The sequence below is a fragment of the Nilaparvata lugens genome, chromosome 13, assembly GCF_014356525.2.
Source record: "Nilaparvata lugens isolate BPH chromosome 13, ASM1435652v1, whole genome shotgun sequence".
NCBI lineage: Eukaryota > Metazoa > Arthropoda > Insecta > Hemiptera > Delphacidae > Nilaparvata > Nilaparvata lugens.
The window spans coordinates 10,210,697-10,235,080 of NC_052516.1; the positions used below are offsets into that span (position 1 = coordinate 10,210,697).

A 24,384-nucleotide genomic window follows, 5' to 3' on the forward strand; every position below is an offset into this window, starting at 1 on the left:
TAATAATTGACCTTTGCATTATAAGTAGAACATTTTCATTAAAAATCCAAAAATCCAAATAGCTGTTGTTGAGTTCCCAGTTTAAAAATACAATACTCATTTTCAATACAATCCACACATTTTCTACTTGAAAAAAAATTACGGAAATTGATTTTTGTTTTTCCAAAACTGAAGGGCATTCTTAACACGAAGGAATTGAGGACAGTGTATCACGCACTTGTGCAGTCAATCCTTACCTATGGAATTATTGTCTGGGGAGGTGCGTGTGATACTAAGATTGCAGAACTTTCAGTGACTCAGAAATCTATTATTAAAGCCGGACTGGGCCTGGAAAGAACATATTCCTCCGAACGTTTATTTGTTTATTTTAATGTTCTAACTATTAAGAAGCTTTATGTTAAATTTGTGTTAATGTATGCGTTCAAGAATAAAATGAACTTAAATATTCCAGCACAACAAGAACATAGGATTAGAAGCGGACTTCTTCTGCATCCCAATTTAGAGAGAAATTCGCGAGCTGTTTGCTGTTTGACAGAAATGTCTCTTATGTAATTAATATGATTCTGCGGAATGCTCCCCCCCCCCATATAAGTCATCCTGGTTCTTGTACTGTACTAAAATACAAGAAAGTGCTACATGAAGGGTTGGCATGTTTAAATGACTATCAGTGTGGTAGATTGATCAAATCAATGTATGTGTAACGCCTTGGAATTTATTCACTCTTGTGTGTGTGTGTGTGTGTGTGTGTGCGTAGTGTGTGTGTGTGTGTGTGTGTGTGTGTGTGTGTGTGTGTGTGTGTGTGTGTGGTGTGTGTGTGTGTGTGTGTGTGTGTGTTTCCCTTCCCGTGCGAATGTTGATAGTTGAGCTTGAATATTAAAATTAAATAAGTATTTTTATCTTTTATTAAAATAGTTTTGATATTGTATTATTAATACTATTAAATATTGGTAGCTATCTATAATAGTAATATTACTTCTCTGTATCATAGATAAGTTATCTGTGTAAATTGAATTTCAATATACTTATGCGAACTCTTACTCACGAACAGACCGACAGGTCCATGTGAGTACAGTTTCAATTATTTTGTGAAATAGTTTAAACATAGATATAATTTTCTTTAAATTTAGTACATTTACTTATGTTTTATAAGTCTTTTTTTTGTGAAACAATAAATCAATTCAATTCAATAATTAATAGTAATGAAAACACTGGGTTGTTGTCAAAAATATAACTTATTTATTGTAGAAATTACAAACATGTTTTGTAATTCAGTGAATTCATCTTCAGTGAAGATGACACCATTGGTGTTGAAACATTTTTACAATAAATAAGTGATATTTTTTACAACAACTCAGTGTTTTCATTATGGATGAATATCACAACATTTCACTAGCTACAGTATCTGAAATTAATAGTAGTTGGATGGTTTTCAATGCATTTCTTATTTCCAAAAATTGATTCGTTCTATAAAGGATATGGATGGTAGCTTTGAATAGATAATGGTGAGGAAGCATATTTTCATTAATTTATTTGCAGATGAAATCAAATCAAATTCAAATTTATTTATCCTTAATGATAGCTACAAAGTTTGAAACTTAATGTATAAAATACATAACATAAAATAGCTTTAAATAGATAATGGTGAGGGGAGCATATTTTCATTCATTTATTTATTTTCAGATGAAATCAAATCAAATTCAAATTTATTTATCCTTAATGATAGCTACAAAGTTTGAAACTTAAGGTATAAAATACATAACATAATAGTTAGATATACAGTAGGTAGTATAATAAGTAATTATATAATATATAAGGAGGGTCTCTGCAAGGTTAAAAAAAACCTGAGCGCAGAGACCGAGTGTTGAAATTTTTTATAAATTAATAGTAAATATAAAAGATTTTTAGATCTAAGACAACTAAGCTATAATATCTTCACAGTATAACAATTTAAAACTTTGATATTCATTATAATAATGTGATAATGTGTGTAAATGAAAGCAATGTTAGGATATTATAATGAATTTAGTAATGTTGATGATTGTTCTTACTTTTAATAATTATATTTTTAATCATTGGAACTGTCTGTAGTTTTCTGCTCGTAAGCAGGTCCTTCTATATGGCAGCAGCCCTCCACTCTCTTCTATTCTCTGCCAGTCGCTTCGTTGCATAGTAGCTCATCCCCTCCTTCATGTCGTCCAACATTTTGTATATCTTCTTCTCCCTCTTCCTCTTCTTCCCTGAATGGTCCCCTCCATGGCATCCACCAACAAGCATTGCCGTCTCATCCAATGTCCCAGCCATCTCCTCTTTCTTCCCTTTATCACATCCAGCAGACTCCTTCTTCCCCCAACCCTCCTCAACACCTCCTCGTTTGTAACTTTATCCCTCCAACTGATCCCCTCCATCCTTCTCCATATCCACATTTCCAATGCCTCAAGCCTCCTCTTATTATCCTTTCTCAGCGTCCAAGTTTCTGCACCATACAGTGCCACACTCCAAACATAGCACTTTATTAGCCTTTTCCTTAGTGTCTTGTCCAGTTGGCTACAAAGAATTCTCTTTTTCTTATTGAATGCTGTTTTTGCCATAGCAATTCTTACTTTGATTTCTTTGTTGCATTTCATATCCTCTTCCATTATGCTTCCTAAATACTTGATAGATGATACCTGCTCCAACTGTTCACCGTCCAGTACAGCATTCCCCATTCTTGCTCTCCCTGCACCAATTCTCATGCACTTTGTCTTCCTGACGTTTATCCTCATTCCATACCTCTCACAAGCCTCATTCACATCTCTCAACATCCATTCATCATAAGATGAATTAGTATAGATTATGAAAATGTTTATTTGTGTTACAGATTGGAGGTGTGAGGTTCCTGTTTGACAATTTGGTCGAATCGCTGGAGAGATTCAAGACTTCGAGTGGATTCGGTTGTATACTGGCTCATTCCATGGGATTGGGAAAAACACTACAGGCGAGTTTCAAATAATAAATATTATTAATATTTTACTCATAATTTTTGTTACTATTAATAGGCCTACTATTGTATATAGACTATTGTGAATATTTATAGTTGTTACTTTCAGTCCCTAGGGAGTTAGGTGGTCACACGCCTTAGCTACAAAAATTAGTTCTTTAGTATTCTGTTATAAAGCCTGGTCCACACGCAACGATATATTGCACCAATCTGATCTGTACCGACCATATTGTTACAATAATTGGTGCGTATGGACGGAAGATTGATGCGATTGAGCAAGATTGATCGGGGTTGAACGGTTGATTGAAAATTTGATCAACCTGGCAACGATTGCACCAATCTGGCAAGATTGGAGCGACAGGTTGTAGCGTGTAGACCAGTGCTTCGATCAACTTATTGATCAAACCACTACCTCCGTAAACAAAGCCATAGTGCATCCGTGTGACGTCAGCACAGGTAGGGCTCCAACACCAATAAAAACACTCGCTGATATAGATCAGCTGAAATCAACGAATTTTTATTGGTGTAGGAGCCCTACTTGTGCTGACGTCACAAGAATGCACTACGGCTTTGTTTTCGGTGGTAGTGATCAAACTCAATTGCTCCGATCATCTGTTCAATCCAGTAACCTAAAAAATCGTTGCATGTGGACGGATTGTTGATGTCCAATTTATTGCAACGATTATTAGTGCAATTGGATCAATGACGAAGGTGGGGCGAAAAATTGGGGCATGTGGACGGAACGTCGATGTCCAATTTATTGCAACGATTATTGCTGCGATCATATCGTTGCATGTGGACCAGGCTTAAGGCTGTGCAAAGGCTAAAAATGAACTTTCTACTCGTGATATTTTTCATAATATAAACTTTTTACTCGTGAAAAATTCTATAATATGGTCAACTATAATAACGTGCACGTTATAATGGCAGTGTTTGATTAGCAATGGTATTGTTATCCTTGTCTATCATTCAAGGCTGTGCAAAGGCTAAAAATAAACTATCTACTGGTGAAATTTTTCAAAGTTTTTCGATTTATATATCATCAAGCTATCAAAATGAAAAAGTTTTCTCAGGAAAACATTTTTTTCCGATCATTACTTTTTGAGATATGAGCGCCTGAAGTTTGAATTTTTGGGACAGAACATTTCAAATCGGTTAGATATAAATCCATGAGATTTAGAGGATGGATTCTTCATGGTATTGTTGATCTAGTAAAACGAAAATTTTCTGAAAATATAAATTATTGAAAAAGTTATTCAATTTACCAAAAATAAATGAGTTATTTTTACTAAATTGAATAACTATCTTGAAGATTGATATTTTCAGAAAATTTTTGTTTTACTAGATCAACAATACCATGAAGAATCCATCCTCTAAATCTCATGGATTTATATCTAACCGAATTTGAAATGTTCTGTCCCAAAAATTCAAACTTGAGGCGCTCATATCTCAAAAAGTAATGATCGAAAAAAATTTTTTTCCTGAGAAAACTTTCATTTTGATAGCTTGATGGCATACAAATCGAAAAACTAATAATGTATAATAAGAAATGATATATAATAGATTACCTCAGGATATTAGAGACATGGCGGACTTACGAAGATTCAGAGGACTGTTAACCTAGCTCCGCAGTGAAGGATGGTTTCTCACAGCTTGGCGTTGTTGTCATTTGAGATGGGTGTCTGGCTTGGAAGTGTTTCGACCGCATTGCAGGATGACTATTAACGGTTGCAGGAAGTTCAACAGCTGGGTTTTATCGTTATTTTTCGTGATAGAGAAATTCTGATTGCAGATTCGTTCTCAGCGACCCCAAGTTTAGCCTGAAGGCTCAGAATGTCAACAATGTTTTTAAATAATTAAAAATCATCATGAAAAGTCACCATCATCATGAAAAGTATGGTAGTACACCACGTTTCTGGAAACTTTTTACTGGTGACTGGAGCTATTATTGATTATAGGTAGAACAAAAATCAAAATAGCCGTGAGAAAGAAAACTGCTGATGAACGCAAATAAGACAGTCACTCCATTGTTCTATTGTCTCGGCTGCTTGGCTGAGCCTGGCTGGAGGGATCAAATAACCGACTGGATTGATCTTTCGTCTGTCCACCTGGCGGAACTACGCCGACCATTGCTGGGTGGAAGATATTACCGCTCGCATTCCCACCAACGCTGCTATTATTTGCTGTCTCAGCGCCTAGTCCGATTCAGCCAAGCATCCAGCCTGCACTGCGGAGCTAGGTTTAAAGAGGCTGTTGCTTGAAAGGCCATACTATTCTGTGGATGAGTTTCTGCTGGAGTGATATATTACTGTTCCTTGTCTTGTCTTTGATTCTTCCCAGGTCCTTGTACATAGGTACTCTTGACTAACTGTGTTTTTATATATATTAATATATTTCATGTGACTATTTTATAATTACAGTATTTTATCAATGTATTATGATATGTGTTGATGACCTCCTTTAGGTTGCTCTTTTTGACTTATCCTCAGTCCGATTATTCGGATGTTTGGGACGCAATAAAAAAATAAAAATATCACGAGTAGAAAGTTTATTTTTAGCCTTTGCACAGCCTTAAAGAGTAGAGACTTTAAATAATATATAATTATACTTATGACACTCTTTTGTTACCACTATTCATTATACAGAAAATGATCATAAAAACCATATTAAATAAACCCATATTGTTCCCTTCAAAAATTGCATTCAGTGAATTGAGAGTCATGTCAATCCGTCAACTCTATGTGCTTAGCATATTTGAATATTTCAATAAACATAGAAGCTCATTTTCAAGAATCAATGTAACTCATAGAACAAGATACAATCTACATAGATATTTGTTACTTATGATTCGAATTTAACGGTTATTCGTAAGCAGCTGGTATACATCGCTCCAAAGATTGTAAACTGCATCCCGAACGAGCTCATCGGTGTACCTATTAAGTTTGTACCAATAAATATTAAAAACTGGATACTTCACAACTATTATTTCCATCTTAATATTTTATGAGTTCAACAATTTTTTCAGCTTTTAAAACTATTCATTATTGTCGGGATTAATTCACAATTAATAGCATTCATTTTAAATATACTTACCATTGTTTGAATAAAAAGATTCCATTTTAAATTATTAGCTTAAGATTTAGAAACAGTTGAGTCTTTACTCCTACTGGCGAAAAAGTGTTTCACTTATGCCAGTAGATCTTCACCTCCAGCCGTATTTCACAGATAGATGATATAGATATTTAGAATAATAATTATTGTTTCTGATTGTCACATCTAATATTTTTTTTCTGATTGTCACATCTTTGTACTGTTTTTGTGTTTTGGTGAAATAAATTGAATTGAATAATATTATTGTAGATGGAGGAAGAATAAATTATGAATGAATCAATCATTATTTTTATTTATAAATACAATAATTGAATGATCTACCTAATCTGAAAGAGGAAACTAAAACTTAGCTTGTTTACTATTCCTGTTTCAAATTTTAATGGTAATGAAGTCGATTTTAATGAATGAATTCGTTTTTCAGGTGGTGTCGTTCTGTGACGTATTTCTGCGACACACGGAGGCCAGGACTGTGTTGTGCATTATGCCCATCAACACACTGCAAAACTGGCTGGCAGAGTTCAACATGTGGCTGCCCACCGATCCATCCAATTCGCCCCTCTCGGCTCACGGCGAGGTGCGGCCCCGAAACTTCCCCATCTATGTCCTCAATGACCTGCAGAAGACTATCACTGCGCGTGCCAAGGTGGGTCATTAATCTATGCTAATGGATTGATTGATTGATTGATTGATTGAGTACTTTATTTATGTAGATTACAATATATACTGGCTTATACACTTATATACAATAGCTTACAATACAGCAAAATTATAGATGAATTTACATAATATAGACTGAGAAAATAATTATTGAACTGTATATGATATGAAAAAGCAATTTGTAATATAATAACTATAGATAATAATTATATTGTTATGCATCTACATAAATTGGCGGAGCTTTGGACATATCAATGTCCATTCTTCGGAAAGAATATTAAAAATATCCTCCCCATTAACTCTCTACCAAAAGATAGGATAGAAGGCAAGATAAATGTAAAATGCAAGTGAATATGACTACGTTTTGGGAAGCCAATTTTCCGACTCCAGCTGTTTAAAGTCTAGAACTTAGCTGAATCCCGAGCTCGGAAACCGGCCCTAAATGTTGTTGGAACGTTTTTGTGGCAGGTTGTGGCGGAATGGAGCAAGGAGGGTGGCGTGCTGCTGATTGGCTACGAGCTGTACCGGCAGCTGAGCTTGAAGCGACCACGCAAGGTGCGTCGCGGCAGGAAGAAGGTCGACCCGGATGAGGAACTGGACGACAAGAACAAGCCACTGCTAGAGGAGATGCACACCGCACTCGTCAAGCCGGGACCTGATCTCATCATCTGTGACGAAGGTAGGTGCTGACACATGTGGTCCCTTGTATGTGATACAGATGGATATGGTCCCTTTCTTATACCAGGACTTCCTATAATACCGTACCTGCGCCTACAAAAAATGGCCGCCGTATGTGGTGGCCGGCATTGATATTTTAAACGGAAACTAGACAAACTGAGACGTTCTCTAACAGCTGATTAGTGATTTTTTTCTCAGTAGGAATCTCTATAAGAACACCACATACGGCGGCCATTTTTTTTTTAGGTTCTTGTCCGGTAGTATAAAGGACTTCCTGCATATACAGACAGATGCAGTCTGATGTATGTTGATCCGTATGGTGAGGTTCACGTTAAAATGGCAGTGGAGAAAGATAGGAGAACAACGTTGCCGATCCTCTGTCTTGTCAATGCCTTCTATAGACGGTAGCTGATACAGGTTTATTGATGTAATATTAACGGTTCACTCTAGCCTAAAATAATCAATTATATTTTCTTAAGCAAGAAGTTGTATTTTTCAATAATTTCATAATGCATTTTCATAATTATGATGAAATATTTTGTAATTATTAATTCTACAATGTTCAAAGAGGATTTGGAAACAGAGCAAAGCAAGAAAGAAATGGCGCTATCCCCTTTGTTGAATGATAGACAAAGATAGCAATACCATTGCTAATCAAACACTGCCATCATAACGTGGACCTCACTATAGTGTTGAAGATTTATTGGTGTTGTGGAACTTGTCCTTAATTGAAAAAAGGAACGCTGTTCTATTTGTTATTTTGTTTAAATAAACGTGGAATCGATGATATTTTGTTTAAATAAACGTGGAATTGATGAATTAACAGTGGTTTTTCTAGCTGTAGTGTAGAGAAGGTTGTTAATTCAGTTCAATGTTAATTTTAGAATATTTCTAGATGAATAACAATACACATACAAAAGAAGTTGCCAATAATATACTTAGTCCTAATTATGATACCCTCCTATGATAATAATATGTGTCGGGGTGATCGTAATATTCTTTTCTAAAACATGAACAAAAAATTCAAAAATGTAGTTAGTAATAACATTTTGTTGAATGAGAATTCATATTTTGGAATTTTTCCTTAATAGAAAAAACACAGTTTTATTTTGTCACATCCACATTTATTAGGCATTAATACAGGGCTGTAGATGTGTTGGTTTCAACACGAAACTACAGTCCTGTATTAGGCCCGCCGCAAAGTAGACCCACGAAAAGCAACCCACGCCGTGGGATGTTTTGTAAACCATTGCTAGGCTTCTCCAGACATCTGTGTAATGCATGCTATGAATAATCCACTTGTCAGCTGATTGATTATGAATAATTCTATAGCAATGGTTTACAAAACATCCCACGGCGTGGGTTGCTTTTCGTGGATTAGCGTGGGTCTACTTTGCGGCGGGCCTAATACAGGACTGTAGTTTCGTGTTGAAATCAACACATCTACAGCCCTTATTAATTTATACATATAAAAGCGAAATGGCACTGACTGACTGACTGACTGACTGACTGACTGACTGACTGACTGACTGACTGACTGACTGACTGACTGACTCACTCACTCACTCACTCACTCACTCACTCACTCACTCACTCACTCACTCACTCACTCGCAGAACTAAAAATCTACGGGACCAAAAACGATCAAATTTGGTAGGTATGTTCAGTTGGCCCTTTAGAGGCGCACTAAGAAATTTTTTGGCGATATTTTAACTCTAAGGGTGGTTTTTAAGGGTTTAAAGTTCGTCTTTTAGCATGTATATTCTTCTTCTCCCAATCTCTTAAAATTATAATTGAAATTTCCATATCATATGTTACTATAGAACTATAATCTAGATAGAGTACCTCTTCGAAACAGTTGTTAACTTGCAACTAAATTAATAATTTTGTCAGGTTGGCATTAAGTTGAGTTGACTTTGTTAGGTTGGCACCAAGTTGAAGATTTAAATGCATTTATCGCGGAAAAATTGATTGGGCACTGCTAATTCAATCCTGGGAATATTATATTACTAGCCGTCAGGCTCGCTTCGCTCGCCATATCCGTTTAGTCTGGACCCCCGACTGAATTGTCCTACCATATGATAAAAATGCTCAAATGAAAAATGCAGGCGAGCGAAGCGAGCCTGCTGATCTCAATCTTGGACGATCCAGTGGGGGGTCCAGGGGGCGGAGCCCCCTGGCTAGACGGATATGGCGAGCGAAGCGAGCCTGACGGCTAGTGCCTAATAAATGTGGATGTGACAAAATAAAACTGTGTTTTCTCAATAGTTAGTAATAGTCTTATACAGGACTATTTATTACAGGGAATAAATTATTGTTTTATTTAATTTCAGGTCACCGCATCAAAAACAGCCACGCATCAATCTCACAGGCATTGAAACAGATCCGAAGCAAACGGAGGGTGGTTTTGACTGGATATCCACTACAGAACAACTTGCTAGAGTATTGGTGTATGGTGGACTTTGTACGACCCAACTATCTAGGAACGAAGACTGAGTTCAGTAACATGTTTGAACGTCCCATACAGAACGGACAGTGTATCGACAGTACACCACAAGATATACGGCTGATGAGATACAGGGCTCATGTGTTACACTCGCTATTGGAGGGGTTTGTACAAAGACGTAGTCATTCAGTGTTGACGAATACGTTGCCACAGAAGGAGGAGTACGTTTTGTTGATACGTATGACCCCGTTCCAGCGGAAGTTGTACGATACGTTTATGAATGAAGTTGTACGTACTAAAGCGGTGCCGAATCCGTTGAAAGCGTTTGCAGTGTGTTGTAAGATCTGGAACCATCCGGATGTGTTGTATCATTTCCTGAAGAAACGTGCCAACACGGGGGAAGCGGTTGATTTGGATCTGGAGGAGACAGCGCCCCCGTTGATACCTCCTAGCATGCCTGGTGGAATGCTACCTCCCCTACCAGGCTCGGGCATTCTGCTACCAGGCGCCCAGCCTATCATGCCGCCTGGTGCCGCCCTGAAGCCGGCGCCCGCCAAGCGGGGACGCGGTCGCAGTCCGAAGAATCCCAACGCGCCCAAGCGCGAGCGGAAGAAGCCGGCTAGTAAGACTCCCGCCGTTGCCGCTGTTATGCCTAACGCAGCTGTTGCCAGTACAGGTAATCTATTCATTTATCTGGTTAATTATTTATTATTGGTCTACGTTATAATGGTAGTGTAGGATTGACAATACTGTTGCTGTCCTTTTCTATCATACAACAAAACAGATAGCGCTATCTCTCTCTAGCTTTGCAATGTTGTCTGTTTGCCAGAATATTTTATTTTTAATTTTGACAGTGACTGTACAAAAGTAAACAAACAATTATTTTCAGCCGCCATTTTTTTTCTTCATTCTACTAAAATACTTTGGTACACAAGTCGTATAATTGATTTAAAATGTATTTTTGAAACAATGAAATAATTTTTAGACATTACTGTATGAGAAACACAAATTAAAATACCTGAAATGACATTTTAAAAGTTGATAACTAACCATCCTAGACTTCATCCATGCTTCATAGCCTACACGTAGAGGTTAGACCTTTCAAACAAGAAATCAAATCAAAAAATTCTTTATTGGTTCTTCAACAACAATAAATATCCAAAAAAATACTTTCAGCAAAAATAAAAGAAACCAATCACCTGCAAGGAAAATCCTGTGCGCAGGTGAGAGTTGCTAATACTAATTCAATAGTCATTAAGAACTCACAAAAGATGAAATAAGAATTTATATAATATAATATTTAATAAAAGAAGATGATGAGTAAGTGGAATAAGGGTGACAGAAAGAAGGAGAAGAGAAAAAATGAAAAGAGAAAGAAAGAGAGATGGCAAATATACGGTACTATTGAAACAAAAGATAAGAGTCACTCAAAAAGTATGTCCTCGATTTTACGGGTAATTATCCATTCAATAGTTCTTTTTTAAGCAATGAAACAGAATTTAGATTAATATGCTCCATAAGGTAATCTGGAATTTTGTTGATTAATTTATTAGCTATAGTAAGGTCCACGTTATAATGACAGTAGATAAAGATAGGAGAATAACGATGCCGATTCTCTGCATCAATTAATTATATTTCTACACTGTCGAAAACATAATTGGCATCGTTGTGGACCTAGAAAAGGATAGTACCACCGGCTTTGTCTAATGATAGACAAGGATAGCAAAACCAAAGTTGAACAAATACTGTTATTATAACGTGGACCTCACTATAGGTAGAAGTATTGTCTCCCCGGCAAACATTAAGATCCATTCTTATAGAAATTCGTACCCAATAAATAATATTAATAGGTTATTTCAGAATTATTTCTATTGAAATTAATTATTTTAAATAGGATTTCTATTTTTCTATTATTTTTAAAAGAAATTGGAACAGAATACCTACCAAATAACTCAATTTCTGTTGTTTTGAAATTCAGATTGGTGTATCACAGCTTTTTAAATTAGCCGCCATTTCAGGTTTGTATAAAAATAAAAATCTGATCTCAGTTATGGAATAAAATTATGAAAAAATATATATTCTTCATTAATTTGACATTAAATTGGTTATTTTATCAAGGAAATGATAATTATTATTAGATCAAATTTAATGGGATGAATTGAGTAACAGCTGTGTACACTCAGTGGCAAAATGGAGAGACTTATCAACGTTTTTCTCCTATCTTTCTTTACTGCCATTAAAACGTGGACCTCACTATAGCTTTCCGTAAGGGTCTGATAAAAACTTGACAAACTGGAAACATGACCTATTGAAATTTTGAAGTATTGAAAATAATAGGACTAACCATTAATTTTGTTCTCTTATTTCTTATCCTAAAATATTAATTTTAATTGCTAAAGTCTTCCATTGAAGCCTACATTTCTAATCCATAATTTCACTACTTTAAATTCTTCCACTACACATCTATTTAATATACTTTTTCGCTTCACTAGCACTATATCAACTCGAAGGGCTTTATTCTCTTCAACCTCCTTGTGAGTTCAGTGTTGTAAAGATTTTTATGATCACATTATAAATAGATAGACATTATCATTGATAAAATTTGTTCAAAGCTCTCTCTAAAGGTGCGTACAGATTTACGCGCCGCGAACATGAGCAATACACTTTTAATCAGCTGATGCCAAGCTTTTTATAACCGTTTCTGTAAAAATACAGATATAGTCAGCTGATTAAAAGTGAATTGCTCATGTTCGCGGCGCGTTTATCTGTACGCACCTATCTGTTCGACCTTTCATTGGGTTCAAATTTAAAGAGAATTTTACTGTAAGCTACAGTATGTTTAGTCTTCTATCTTAGACCTTTCATTGGGTTCAAATTTAAAGAGAATTTTACTGTAAGCTACAGTATGTTTAGTCTTCTATCTTACTGTAGCATACATGGTTAAAAATATATATTTCTCTATTTTCAGATAATCCAGATAACAAATCTATTTGTAACCTTATCTTAATTTGGGAGAGGAATAGCACAAGGTTACCTTATTTTTTCTCTTCCTATCATTTTGATGATGTACTTATTGTATGAATCAATGAAGAAGAAATAAATTTCTTACAATTCATAAATAATCATACAGTACAGTTACAGTAGCTTTACTGTAGCTTACAGTATGACTAGTCTTCTAGTAGCATAATACACAGTTTTTTAAATCATTATACATAGTGTAAAACTTGGTATTTTTCTATTTTCAGATAATCCAGATAACAAATAAATTTTCAAATCATACAGTACAGTTACAGTAGCTTTACGGTAGCTTACAGTATGACTAGTCTTCTAGTAGCATAATATTCAGTTTTTCAAATCATTATACATAGTGTAAAACTTGGTATTTTTCTATTTTCAGATAATCCTGACAACAAAAACCAAGGCCTACCAATGAACAATCAAGGCAACAGTGGGCCAATGAACCATCCACCGGGAGACGTCTCCGGTGCCAATCCGCCCTACAATCAGTCCTACAACAATCCCAATCAGTTCAATCAGTACCAGAACCAATCACAGCCGTCCTACCCGAATATGGGCGGGGACCAGCCCAACAACTACAATCAGGGCAACTATGGGTCACAGCCCCCTCCCAACGAATTCCAGAACCAGTTCCAACCAAACTACTCCAACCAAAACAACAGTTTCAACAGTTCTGACAATTTCTACCAGGGATATGGGAACTACTACCCTCAGAACCCACAGGATGGGAACAGTTCTAACTATAATACTCTGGGTATTGGGGGAACAATTCGTACTACAACAACCCCAGTGACAACCCGAGTAATTTCTTTGAGGGTGGACAGTTTAATGAGACTGGGACAAGTGGACAACAGCAGTGGAATCAGGATAATTTCAATCAGCAGTCCTCGAACAGTAGTTATAATCAGGGGTTTGGGAGTAGTAGCGGGGGTCAAGGTTTTACAGGAAGTAATCAGAGCCTGAATGCTACGGCAACAAGTGGTGCACTGAGCCAAGATCAGTCATCGAACTCGTACAGTGATTTGCAGAAGATGGAGCAGATGGGTCAGCAGAGGACGCAGGGCAACAGTATGCAGCAGGGGGGGTTGTATGGCAGTGTACAGAATGATGGAGGTCAAGGTCATGCTCCACAAGGTGCACAGTCCAACTCAAACTTCATGGGTGGTAGTCAGATGCCTCCACCGGGATCAAACCATCCCATGCAGGGATCTCAACATCAGAACACCACCACTAATCAGTCATTGATGCAGTTGGGGAACCCCATGATGTCTGGAGGTCATCCACCGCCAGGAATGCATGGTTTGGGGAATCATATGTCCAGTATGATGGGTGGTGGCCAGTCTGATGGAAGCTCAACCCACATGTTGCAGCCGTTGGGGAGTGGAAACAGTTTTGGGTCGATGGGTAACGATCAAAGTGGAGGAATGGGTGGTTTGCATCATATGTCTGGGAATGACCCTCAAGGAAACATGATGGGAGGTATACACAATCAAGGGCTGATGAACAACCAACCCAACCAGAATATTTTGGAAGGTGGTAACAATGATTTGATTCCTCCCCCGAATTTGCAGCAGAATAACCGACAACATCCAATGATGGCGGGGAGACCGGGTCCTGGGGGTGGCCTACCAGGGGGTGGGCAGAACAAGATACCGCCTCCACAACCGATCAACCAGTCTGGTAACATGTCACACCAACAACAACCACCCCCTTATGATAACCAGAGCTACATGGGCAACATGCATATGCCAAACCAAGGCATTCCTGGTACCTTGGGCAACCCCTCAATGTCCAGTAACCAAGGCATGATGATGCACGGTATAAATCACCCAGGGCTATCAAACCAAATGGATCCCAACTTCCACAAACCTCACGATGAGGGAGGGATGTATCGCTCGCCCTACCCCATGTCTTCCTATCATCCACCCTCCCAGCCTGACCCCCACCAGATGGGACCAATGTCCGGTTACAGACCTCAAAGCACTCACCAACAAAGTCAACACGACAAACTGATTGACGATCTGTTCAACAATCCTTCCAGTGATTTGGGTGCGGGAGGTCAGGATACCTCCAACCAAGACAGGGGAGGTATTTTGGGTATGAGTCCCATCAAAAACACTGGGAACAACATGTCTGGAGGGATGGTCAACATTCAACCGAAACCTGTCAACCAATCTCAACAGTATCAACCGTTCAACCCACCCTACAACGACCCACCGCAGCATGGGTATGACTCCAGTCAGAATCCGTCTGGGTTCAATCAGTCGGATTTGATGGGCAATTATCAGAATGCGTCTTCCAGTGGAAGTTCAGGACAGAATTATCAATCTTCCACGGCTGTGGGAGGAAGTTCAGGACAGAATTATCAATCTTCCACGTCTGTGGGAGGAAGTTCAGGACAAAACTATCAGTCTTCTACAGGGAGTTCTGGTTCAAGTTATCAATCTTCTACGGGAGGATCAGGACCAAATTATCAATCATCTACATCTGTGGGAGGAAGCTCTGGTCAAAGCTATCAATCTTCTTCTACGTCTGTTGGAGGGAGTTCTAGCCAAAATTATCAATCCTCTACATCTGTTGGTGGAAGTTCTGGTCAAAGTTATCAATCTTCTACGGCAGGATCAGGACAAAATTATCAATCTCCTTCCACATCTGTGGGTGGAAGTTCTGGTTCAAGCTACCAATCTTCTACATCTGGAAGTTCTGGACAAACCTACCCTATGAGTGGAACAAACAATGAACGGGCAAACCATTACCACGACCAGCAACAACCATCAATGATGAACAACTACCAGAACCTTCCACAACAATTTGACAACAGTGGAAGCGGAGCAAACTTTGGTGGTGCTCAGTCTCAGAGTTACGATGGTTCCCTGCAGAATACTGCCGGGAATTACGGGCAGCAATCCAGCTATATGTCGAGTATGTTTGGTGGGGAGACGGCGAATTCAGGGACTGGTTTGAATGAAGGGTTTGGTGCGAGTGTGAAGGAAGATAAAGGGTTTGAAGATGGTGACAAAGATGAGAAGAAGGGTTTCGAGAAGAAGACCTGGAGTGGGGATGGTGTTACTAAGAAGGAGGTGGAGGAGGAGAAGTGTGAGACAAAGACGGAGAAGGTGGTGGATGGGGAGGAAGAGGACGATGAGGAGAAGGAGATGAAGTCGTGCGGAAATCAGACCGAGGAGAAGGCGGGGGAGGGGAAGACAGAGACGACCATGGTGAAGGACACTTCGTTTTCGTTTGGGGAGATGAAGGAGGTGGGGGGAACTAAGGATGCGGCAACTGGTGAGGATGACAAGCAGGAGGGCAAGGGTGAGGGGGCTACCAACCCCCCCACGCCGCTGGTGAAGAGTGGAAAAGAGGATCCTGGAATCCCCTACGATTGGGTGAGTTGCTCTGCTTTTTCAACTATTGAATATTGAATTGAATTTATTTATTGCTTCATACAGTGTATGATTACAACGTTTATGAAAATGTTCCACAAAAATGATCAGAAACAGTTTTTCACATAACAAAACTAATATAGAGTTCCATATTATTTTTTCTACTCATGTTAGAAATTTCCAAGGTATCATTACTAGCATGTCAATCGTTCCCTTATTCAAAGAAATAAACTCGCCATTAATCGTTAACAAATCGAAGAACCGTCGAAGCAAACTAGTCATGCAATGGAGAAAAGGCATGATGAGGAGATAGCATATTAAGAAGATATCCCATGGTATAGGGCGTTTATGTACCAAATTTTACTGTTAACTGAAGCCGATTGTCCTAGTTGTTGTTTTTGGTGAAGCTATGTGACGCTAGTAGTCTCTCACTGTGCCGTTCTTACACTCTCACCCTAACAAAACAGTAATAATAGAGAATTCGACTGAGTCATTGTCAATATTGTAGAACTGTTTTTTAGTAGTAATAGACTTGTCGACAGTAATCGGCTTGAGTTGAATAACATTCAATATAACAATTCAAATTAATTTTATTTTCAGAAAGTACATTTTACAATATATTTCCTGAAAATTACTCCTCTAATATGAAACAAGTCCGTGTTTAGAGGCGGAGTCAATACAACAATAGGCCAAAAAAGAAGAAGTTGACTTTCTAGCTGTACAAGCATAAGCTAATCAAACATATTATGAAGCACTAATTAAATACACGTTTACATGCTTACTTAGAAATTACTGAGTTTAGTTCTCTTCATTTCTTGATAACATTATTCATTTCATTTCATTTATTCGTGGACAGAATCACAAATCATATAAATATGATTAGGAAGGAACAACAGGCTAGGCCCAAATCTATTCCATTCCCAAATTTTGATAAATTAATAAAATGTCCAAAAAATAGGTTATGTTTCCACGTGTATTTAATTATCGAAATATTCAAATTCATTGTTATTACTAATACTACAAAACTACAGTGAAAAGGTATTTTCACACTCAGCTGAAATACGTCTTATCTCTCAATGTTAATTCCAAGCTACGAATCCGTCCCATTCAAACCAGCGTAGCGTAGCTCTTAATATTGGTAGATAACTTAGACCAGTTATAGAATAGACACTGCCTATTGTATATTCATACTGAAAGTTGATGAAGCCAACATCTACTGCCATATCTCCAAATCGTGACGTCAGCATCAGATAGAAAACTCTTCTGTAGAGTTTGTTTTCATTGTTTTCCATAGCAGATTGTGTCTATTTCAGCGGGAGCGCAGCTGGAGCTCACCATTTTAATGAATAATAATTTACATCCTTCTGAAATAAACACAATCTGAAAGTTTTCTATCCGATGATGACGTCACGATTTGGAGATATGGCAGTAGATGTTGGCTTCAGAGGCTAGACTTCCCAGCGTGTCTATTCTATAACTGGTCTAAGGTAGATAGGACGGCTACAACTTTCGCAGACGTATTTTTTGCGTAGCATAGCTAAGTGTGTGAAGACCTTTACTGACAAAATCAGACGTAGCTCAAAGCGGGGAATCAAAAGCTCGAAACGGGGAAATTGTGACTTGAATGCAAGATTGTATACTTCTTGAAATACTTCTAGAAAGTCGCCTTTGTAAAATAATTAATAAATATAGTATACCATAACGTTGAACCGTTTCAAGGTATAGTGAGGTCCACGTTATAATGACAGTATTTGATTAGCAATAGTATTTCTATCCTTGTCTATTATTCAACAAAGCGGATAGCGCTATCTCTTTCTCGATTTGCTCTGTTGCCAGATTGTCTTTTAACAATGTAGAATTAATAATTAATTAACAAAATAATTCATCTTATTTATGTAAATTCATTATGAAATTATTGAAAAATATAGCTTTTTGCTTAATAAAATATAATTGATTATTTTAAACGAAAATGAACAGTTAATATGACATCAATAAATCTGTATCAGCTACCGTCTATAGAAGGCATTGACATGATAAGAGGATCGGCAACGTTGTTCTCCTATCTTTCTCCACTGCCATTATAACGTGGACCTCACTATAAGCATAGAGAAACATTAGCGTAAGTAGATATCCCATGGTATAGGGCGTTCATGTCGCAACTTTTACTGTTATCTCAAGCCTATAGTTCATGTAATTCTTTCCTGTGAAGCTGTGTGACGCTGGTAGTCTCTCATATTGTGCCGTTCATACACTATCACCCCAACAAAACAGTAAAATTCGACAATAATCAACAGTAATCGGCTTGAGATAACAGTAAAAGTTGCGACATAAACTCCCTATATCATGGGATATCTACTTACGCTATTGTTTCTCTATGCTATAAGTGTGTGAAGACCTTTACTGTCAAAGTCAGTCGAAGATCAAAGCGAACCTTGTTCGAAACTGAAACAAAAAGTTGAATCGTTTCAAGCTAGTTGTTACTTTCCTTGCCCTACTACCATAGGTAAGGAAAGTATTGCTTTCCAAAAAAAATTAAGGTACCCCAATTTCAAGTTTTCTATACGTTTCAAGGTCCCCTGAGTCCAAAAACATGATTTTTGGGTGTTGGTCTGTGTGTGTGTGGTGTGTGTGTGTGTGTGTGGTGTGTGTGTGTGTGTGTATGTCTGTGAACACGATAACTCCATTTCTAATTAACCGATTGACTTGAAATTTTAAACTTAAGGTCCTTATACCATGAGGACCCGACAATAAGAAATTCAATAAAATTCAATTCAAGATGGCGGAAAAAATGGTGGATCATTACTAAAAAACCATGTTTTTCACGATATTCTCCAAAATGGCTCTAACGATTTTCTTCAAATTTATACCATCGATAGCTATTTATAAGCCCTATCAACTGACATGAGTCTCATTCCTGGGAAAATTGCAGGAGCTGCGTAATATTCTCGAGAAAAATGGCGGATAATTACTTAAAAACCATGTTTTTCACGGTTTTCTCGAAAACGGCTCTAACGATTTTCTTCAATTTATACCATCGATAGCTATTTATAAGCCCTATCAACTGACATGAGTCTCATTCCTGGGAAAATTGCAGGAGCTGCGTAATATTCTCGAGAAAAATGGCGGATAATTACTTAAAAACCATGTTTTTCACGGTTTTCTCGAAAACGGCTCTAACGATTTTCTTCAAATTTATACCATGGATAGCTATTTATTAGCCCTATCAACTGACATGAGTCTCATTTCTGGGAAAATTGCAGGAGCTCCGTAATATTCTTGAGAAAAATTGCGGATAATTACTGAAAAACCATGTTTTTCACGATTTTCTCAAAAATTACTCGACTGATTTAATTCAAATTCATACTCTGTATAGTTATTTATCAGCTCCATCAACTGGCATGAGTCTCCTTTCTGGGAAACTAATGAGGGGTTCACCCCATCCTTGAGAAATGGACTTTGTAACCTCCTTCTCGTGCATGAGGTAGGTAGGTAGAGCAGTCTATAAAAATCACATAGTCGATATATTTCATCTGTAGAACAGCTGTTTTGACGACTTTTAAAAAATCATCGGATTTCACAATTTACACAAAGGAAAAAGTACTCTGAAAACAATTATATACACACATATACAGTAGTCTGATCGTAGTTTCAAATAATTATGTTGCCGCCAATCGTCATTTTGTTATTTCTCTGAATTATTGTCGTTTAAGAATGAGGCTCACAGTTCAATGAGCAAGGAAAGTTGTGTGAGTGTACCACACCAGATTTTTTTTTTGTTGTAATGAACAGTTTTTTATGAAAGTTGTTTGAATTGTAGGCCGAACGTCTTCTGAAAGGCTACATGCCCGGTGACATAGAGGCATCGGCCAAGATGGCCATCCTGTTCTGCATCCTGGAGGAGTCGATCAACCTGGGCGACCGCATCCTCGTCTTCTCACAGTCCCTCTTCACGCTCAACCTCATCGAGGACTTTCTGCAGAAGACCAACCTGCCCAATCGCGCCGAACGATGGGCCAGGAACTGGAATTACTATCGTGAGTAGCCACTGAACTCTTCATCTTCATTCCATGTACAAGCCTAAAGCTCTGGAGAGCCACCATAATCGAAATGAATTTGAATGTCTTGATGGAAGTTCCATGAAGCTTAATGTTACCACAGAATAGGTACAGAATGGAAACTTGTAATCAAACGCCTATCTAACCAATGCGTTTTACATGACGCCAATACTAAACACGTCACGTGACCTTGGGAAGTTCCAATCCTGGTCTTCTGATTGGCTCGTGGCAGTGAACGAGATCAATTGATCCGGATCATTAAAGTGATCCGAACCTACCATCAATACTATTACAATGCGGCGCTTCCCCAACAAGATGGCGGATTTTAGCGTCAGGGTAATAGCCAAGTTTCCATACTGTATGTATACTGTGATGTTACTAGGCCTAATATGGGTTTTATCATCACTCAGAGAAAAGAATTAAAATTATTTTGTAGAATGATCTTTGATTTCCAATGTAGATTGCCATTATAGGTTTTCACACTTAACGATTGTCGGCCAACATTTATATCGTCACGACATCTCACACCGATTGACGGCTCATATTTGCTGTCACAATACCCAAAATGTCCTCTGATTGTCTGAGAATCAGCTTATGGTGAGATTCAGCCAATCGGAGTTCATACAGTGTTTCGTGACAAAAATCGGTGTAGAAACTTTAATTTAATGATGATATTGCCTAGTCTGCTATCATCCGTTAGCTAAGGTTGTTCTCTCTTTTCATGAAAACCTAATTGAAAATATTGGTCCCATTTTGTTTCATTATTAGAAATAAATCCGAACAAGACTAACCACTTCAATTTTCCAAAATTAATATGTTTCAAATATACAGTCACTCAAACTTTCTGTACATGTGAGGTTTGTTTGGAACATGAATTAAATGTTTTTGTTAAGCTGCGTACACATATTCGCGCTTCCAACCCGCACCGAGCACGCTCCTCCCTCGTACCGCCCTCGTACCACCATCGAACTACAGTCGCTCCGCCCACGCACCCATCATGAACGTTACGGAAGATGTTAGATCTTCTCGCGTTCCCCGGTCGAACCACTGTTGCTCCCCGGTCGATCATCAATCGCTCTGCTGGAGTGACGTTCGGTTGCGGAGCAGAGCGAGAGTCTGTACGCACCTTAAGACTTGTCTATTTCAAGTTTTTGTAATGTATGAATTCTTTGGCAAATAAATTTCAAATTACAAATTGTGAAGAGCCGCTTGCCTGCTAGAATTACTTCTTGTAAAACTAGATGATCTAACCATGGTTATTAATCTAACTATGAAAAGAACATTCTAACCAAGAGTTAGAAAACTCTAGCTAACTCTTCTTACCTCCCTTATTATATCAAAATGAATTTATCTGGAGAATGTGTGTTTTACAATGGATTTCTCCGTTTAGGCTCAATTTTATACTTAGTGATAGATGCATCTTGGGTTGCTGTACCTGATTATTTAGGGTGTGATCACATTGAATGCGTATATATGCAAGTGCAAGCTTGCTTATTCATGACCAAGCGTGCAGATGTAATACAACATCTGGAAAGAGCAAATGGAACACTCAAATTGAACGCTTGCACTTGCTGGTTGCTTTCAGTGTGAGCAGCTACATTAAAGTCACAACATGTTTCAATGGCACTTTTCAAATTTTGTTTTTTGGCTCATGCATGATTCGACATACAACTGCACATATACAATGTGATCAATATACAATATGTATACAATATACATATACAAATGTATACAATATATATCCATTGTGATCACACACTTAGCAATACAAACCTCTGTTTTGCACAAACAAAGGGACGTATTAAAAAATTAACATGTTTCAAATATACAGTCACTCAAACTTGGTGTACATGTGAGGTTTGTTTGGAACATGAATTAAATGTTGTTGTTTGTCATTTTTCGTCTCAGGACTTGACGGCAGCTTAAGTGACTTTCCCGTTCGTTTGGAACATGAATTCACTGTTAATTGATTTATTAAATATTTACTGTTGATTGATTTGTTGGATATTTTCTGTCTCAGGACATTTTGGCAGCACAAGTAGCTCTTAATTTTTGGGGAGAATGAAGCTTTTGTTGATTGATATGATTGATTTGTTGACTGATTTGATTGTAATTTTGTGTGCCAGGTGTTGACGGCAGCACGAGTGGCTCTCAATTTTGTTAGGATATTGAATTTTCGCCACACTGCACAGAAAGCAGCTGTTTTCCAGTCTCTACGTAGATCTGAAAGACATTGTTTGCAGACGACTCTCGTCTGACGTCAGAGCATGCTTCTTTCCGGCCTTAGCCTTTCTTTAGCCTTTCCTTAGTACCCTTTCCGGCCGCTTTTTGAAATTTTTTGAAAATGTGTTTGGACAACTGTGCCATATGGTGCATTGTGTTCAGGAGGGTGAGATCGGAAATTTTCACCCCACTTTGAGTACCCTACGACGTCTGGTTCTTGAGATATGAGTCATCAAAGTTCCCCCCCCCCCTCATAAAACATTCTTATTCCATTTATTATTCTTATATAGCTGATGCCAAAAAGTTAGGGGGCTTCGTGGGTCACATGGTGTAACCTACTCACAGCTGATGCAATGCATCTATTTATTGTCTCTTTTGATTTAAAAATCATCACCTAAACCAAACTAGATGACAACTCTACTTGACAACATCTGCTGTTGGGACGCACAAGAGACCCACGAAACCGCCTAACTTTTTGGCGTCAGCTATACCTGTAGTGTGGCGAAAAATATCGTACACGACTCTCTCAGAAAGGTGTTTACGGTATTCGGATAACATATTCCCGGGCTCGGCAAGCCTCGCCTGGGAAACTATCCTCATACCGTAAACACTAACTTTATGTGCTTGTAGCGTAATATACTATTACTGTTAATTGATTTGTTGACTGATTTGTTTGTAATTTTCTGTCTCAGGTCTTGACGGCAGCACAAGGCTCTCAATTTTGTAAGAATCATGAATTTACTGTTAATTGATTTGTTTGTAATTTTCTGTCTCAGGTCTCGACAGCAGCATAAGTGGCTCTCAATTTTGTTAGGAACATTAATTTACTGTTAATTGATTTGTTGACTGATTTGTTTGTAATGTTGTGTGGCAGGTCTGGACGGTAGCACGAGTGCCCTGGAGCGAGAGAAGCTGATCAACGAGTTCAACTCGAATCCGAACATCCACCTTTTCCTGGTGTCGACGCGGGCTGGCTCGCTGGGCATCAATCTGGTCGGCGCCAATCGAGTCATTGTGTTCGACGCCTCCTGGAATCCTTGTCATGACACGCAGGCTGTCTGCCGGGTCTACAGGTAAGTTCTCAAATAAATTAATGGAAAATGATGAATTATTTGGATGATGTACTTATTGTATGAATGAATATTGCCGGTTTCCGAGCACGGGATATAGCTAAGTTCTAGACTTTGAACAGCTGGAGTCAGAAAATTGGCTTTCCGAAACGGGGCGTAGTCATAGTCATTGTCATAGTCACGTTTGAATTAAATTTCGAAAACTTAGGAAATTGAACACAAAATAAAATAAAGAGAAAATAGTGTAAAGTTTCAGCTATTTTGAATTATGTAGAAATGTTTAATTCCGTCAAGGAAAAACGTTTCCAATTAAAGAAATTAGAAAATAAAAACTGTGACTACTGTCATAAAAACTGCGACTACGCCCCGTTTTGGAAAGCCAATTTTCTGACTCCAGCTGTTTAAAGTCTAGAACTAAAGCTGCGTTTCCGTTTCTGCATAAATTCCGTCGTAGACCACGATAGGGTGAGGATCTCAGATTGGGTAGATTTCAATTTGTCTGAATAACCTAAAATATTATGTTCAATCATATGGATATTATGTTATGTGGATCAGATGCTGGCTTTATGATTCAGAGGCCCGGGTTCAAATCCTGGCTAAAAAGCAGTCGTTAGGTCATGTCAGAGGCCCTGGAATTGATCAGTTGCGACCTGAAAACTCTGACACCAGACCTGAGCCAGTCAGGTCACTCGATATTATTATTATTATTATTATTATTATTATTATTATTATTATTATTATTATGTTTGAATGAGGGAGGTTATAC

General features: G+C 37.9%; 1 protein-coding gene across 1 annotated transcript in view; it reads left to right on the forward strand.

Annotated features, from left to right (window-relative positions):
• The window catches only part of LOC111049654, a 73,164-nt gene that overhangs the window by 26,202 nt on the left and 22,578 nt on the right, over positions 1-24,384 (forward strand). The window contains 8 exon segments of the mRNA XM_039439789.1: positions 2,858-2,974; positions 6,510-6,731; positions 7,214-7,424; positions 9,757-10,545; positions 13,267-13,847; positions 13,850-16,273; positions 20,088-20,304; positions 23,423-23,621. Coding sequence (XP_039295723.1) covers positions 2,858-2,974; positions 6,510-6,731; positions 7,214-7,424; positions 9,757-10,545; positions 13,267-13,847; positions 13,850-16,273; positions 20,088-20,304; positions 23,423-23,621 — 4,760 coding nt within the window.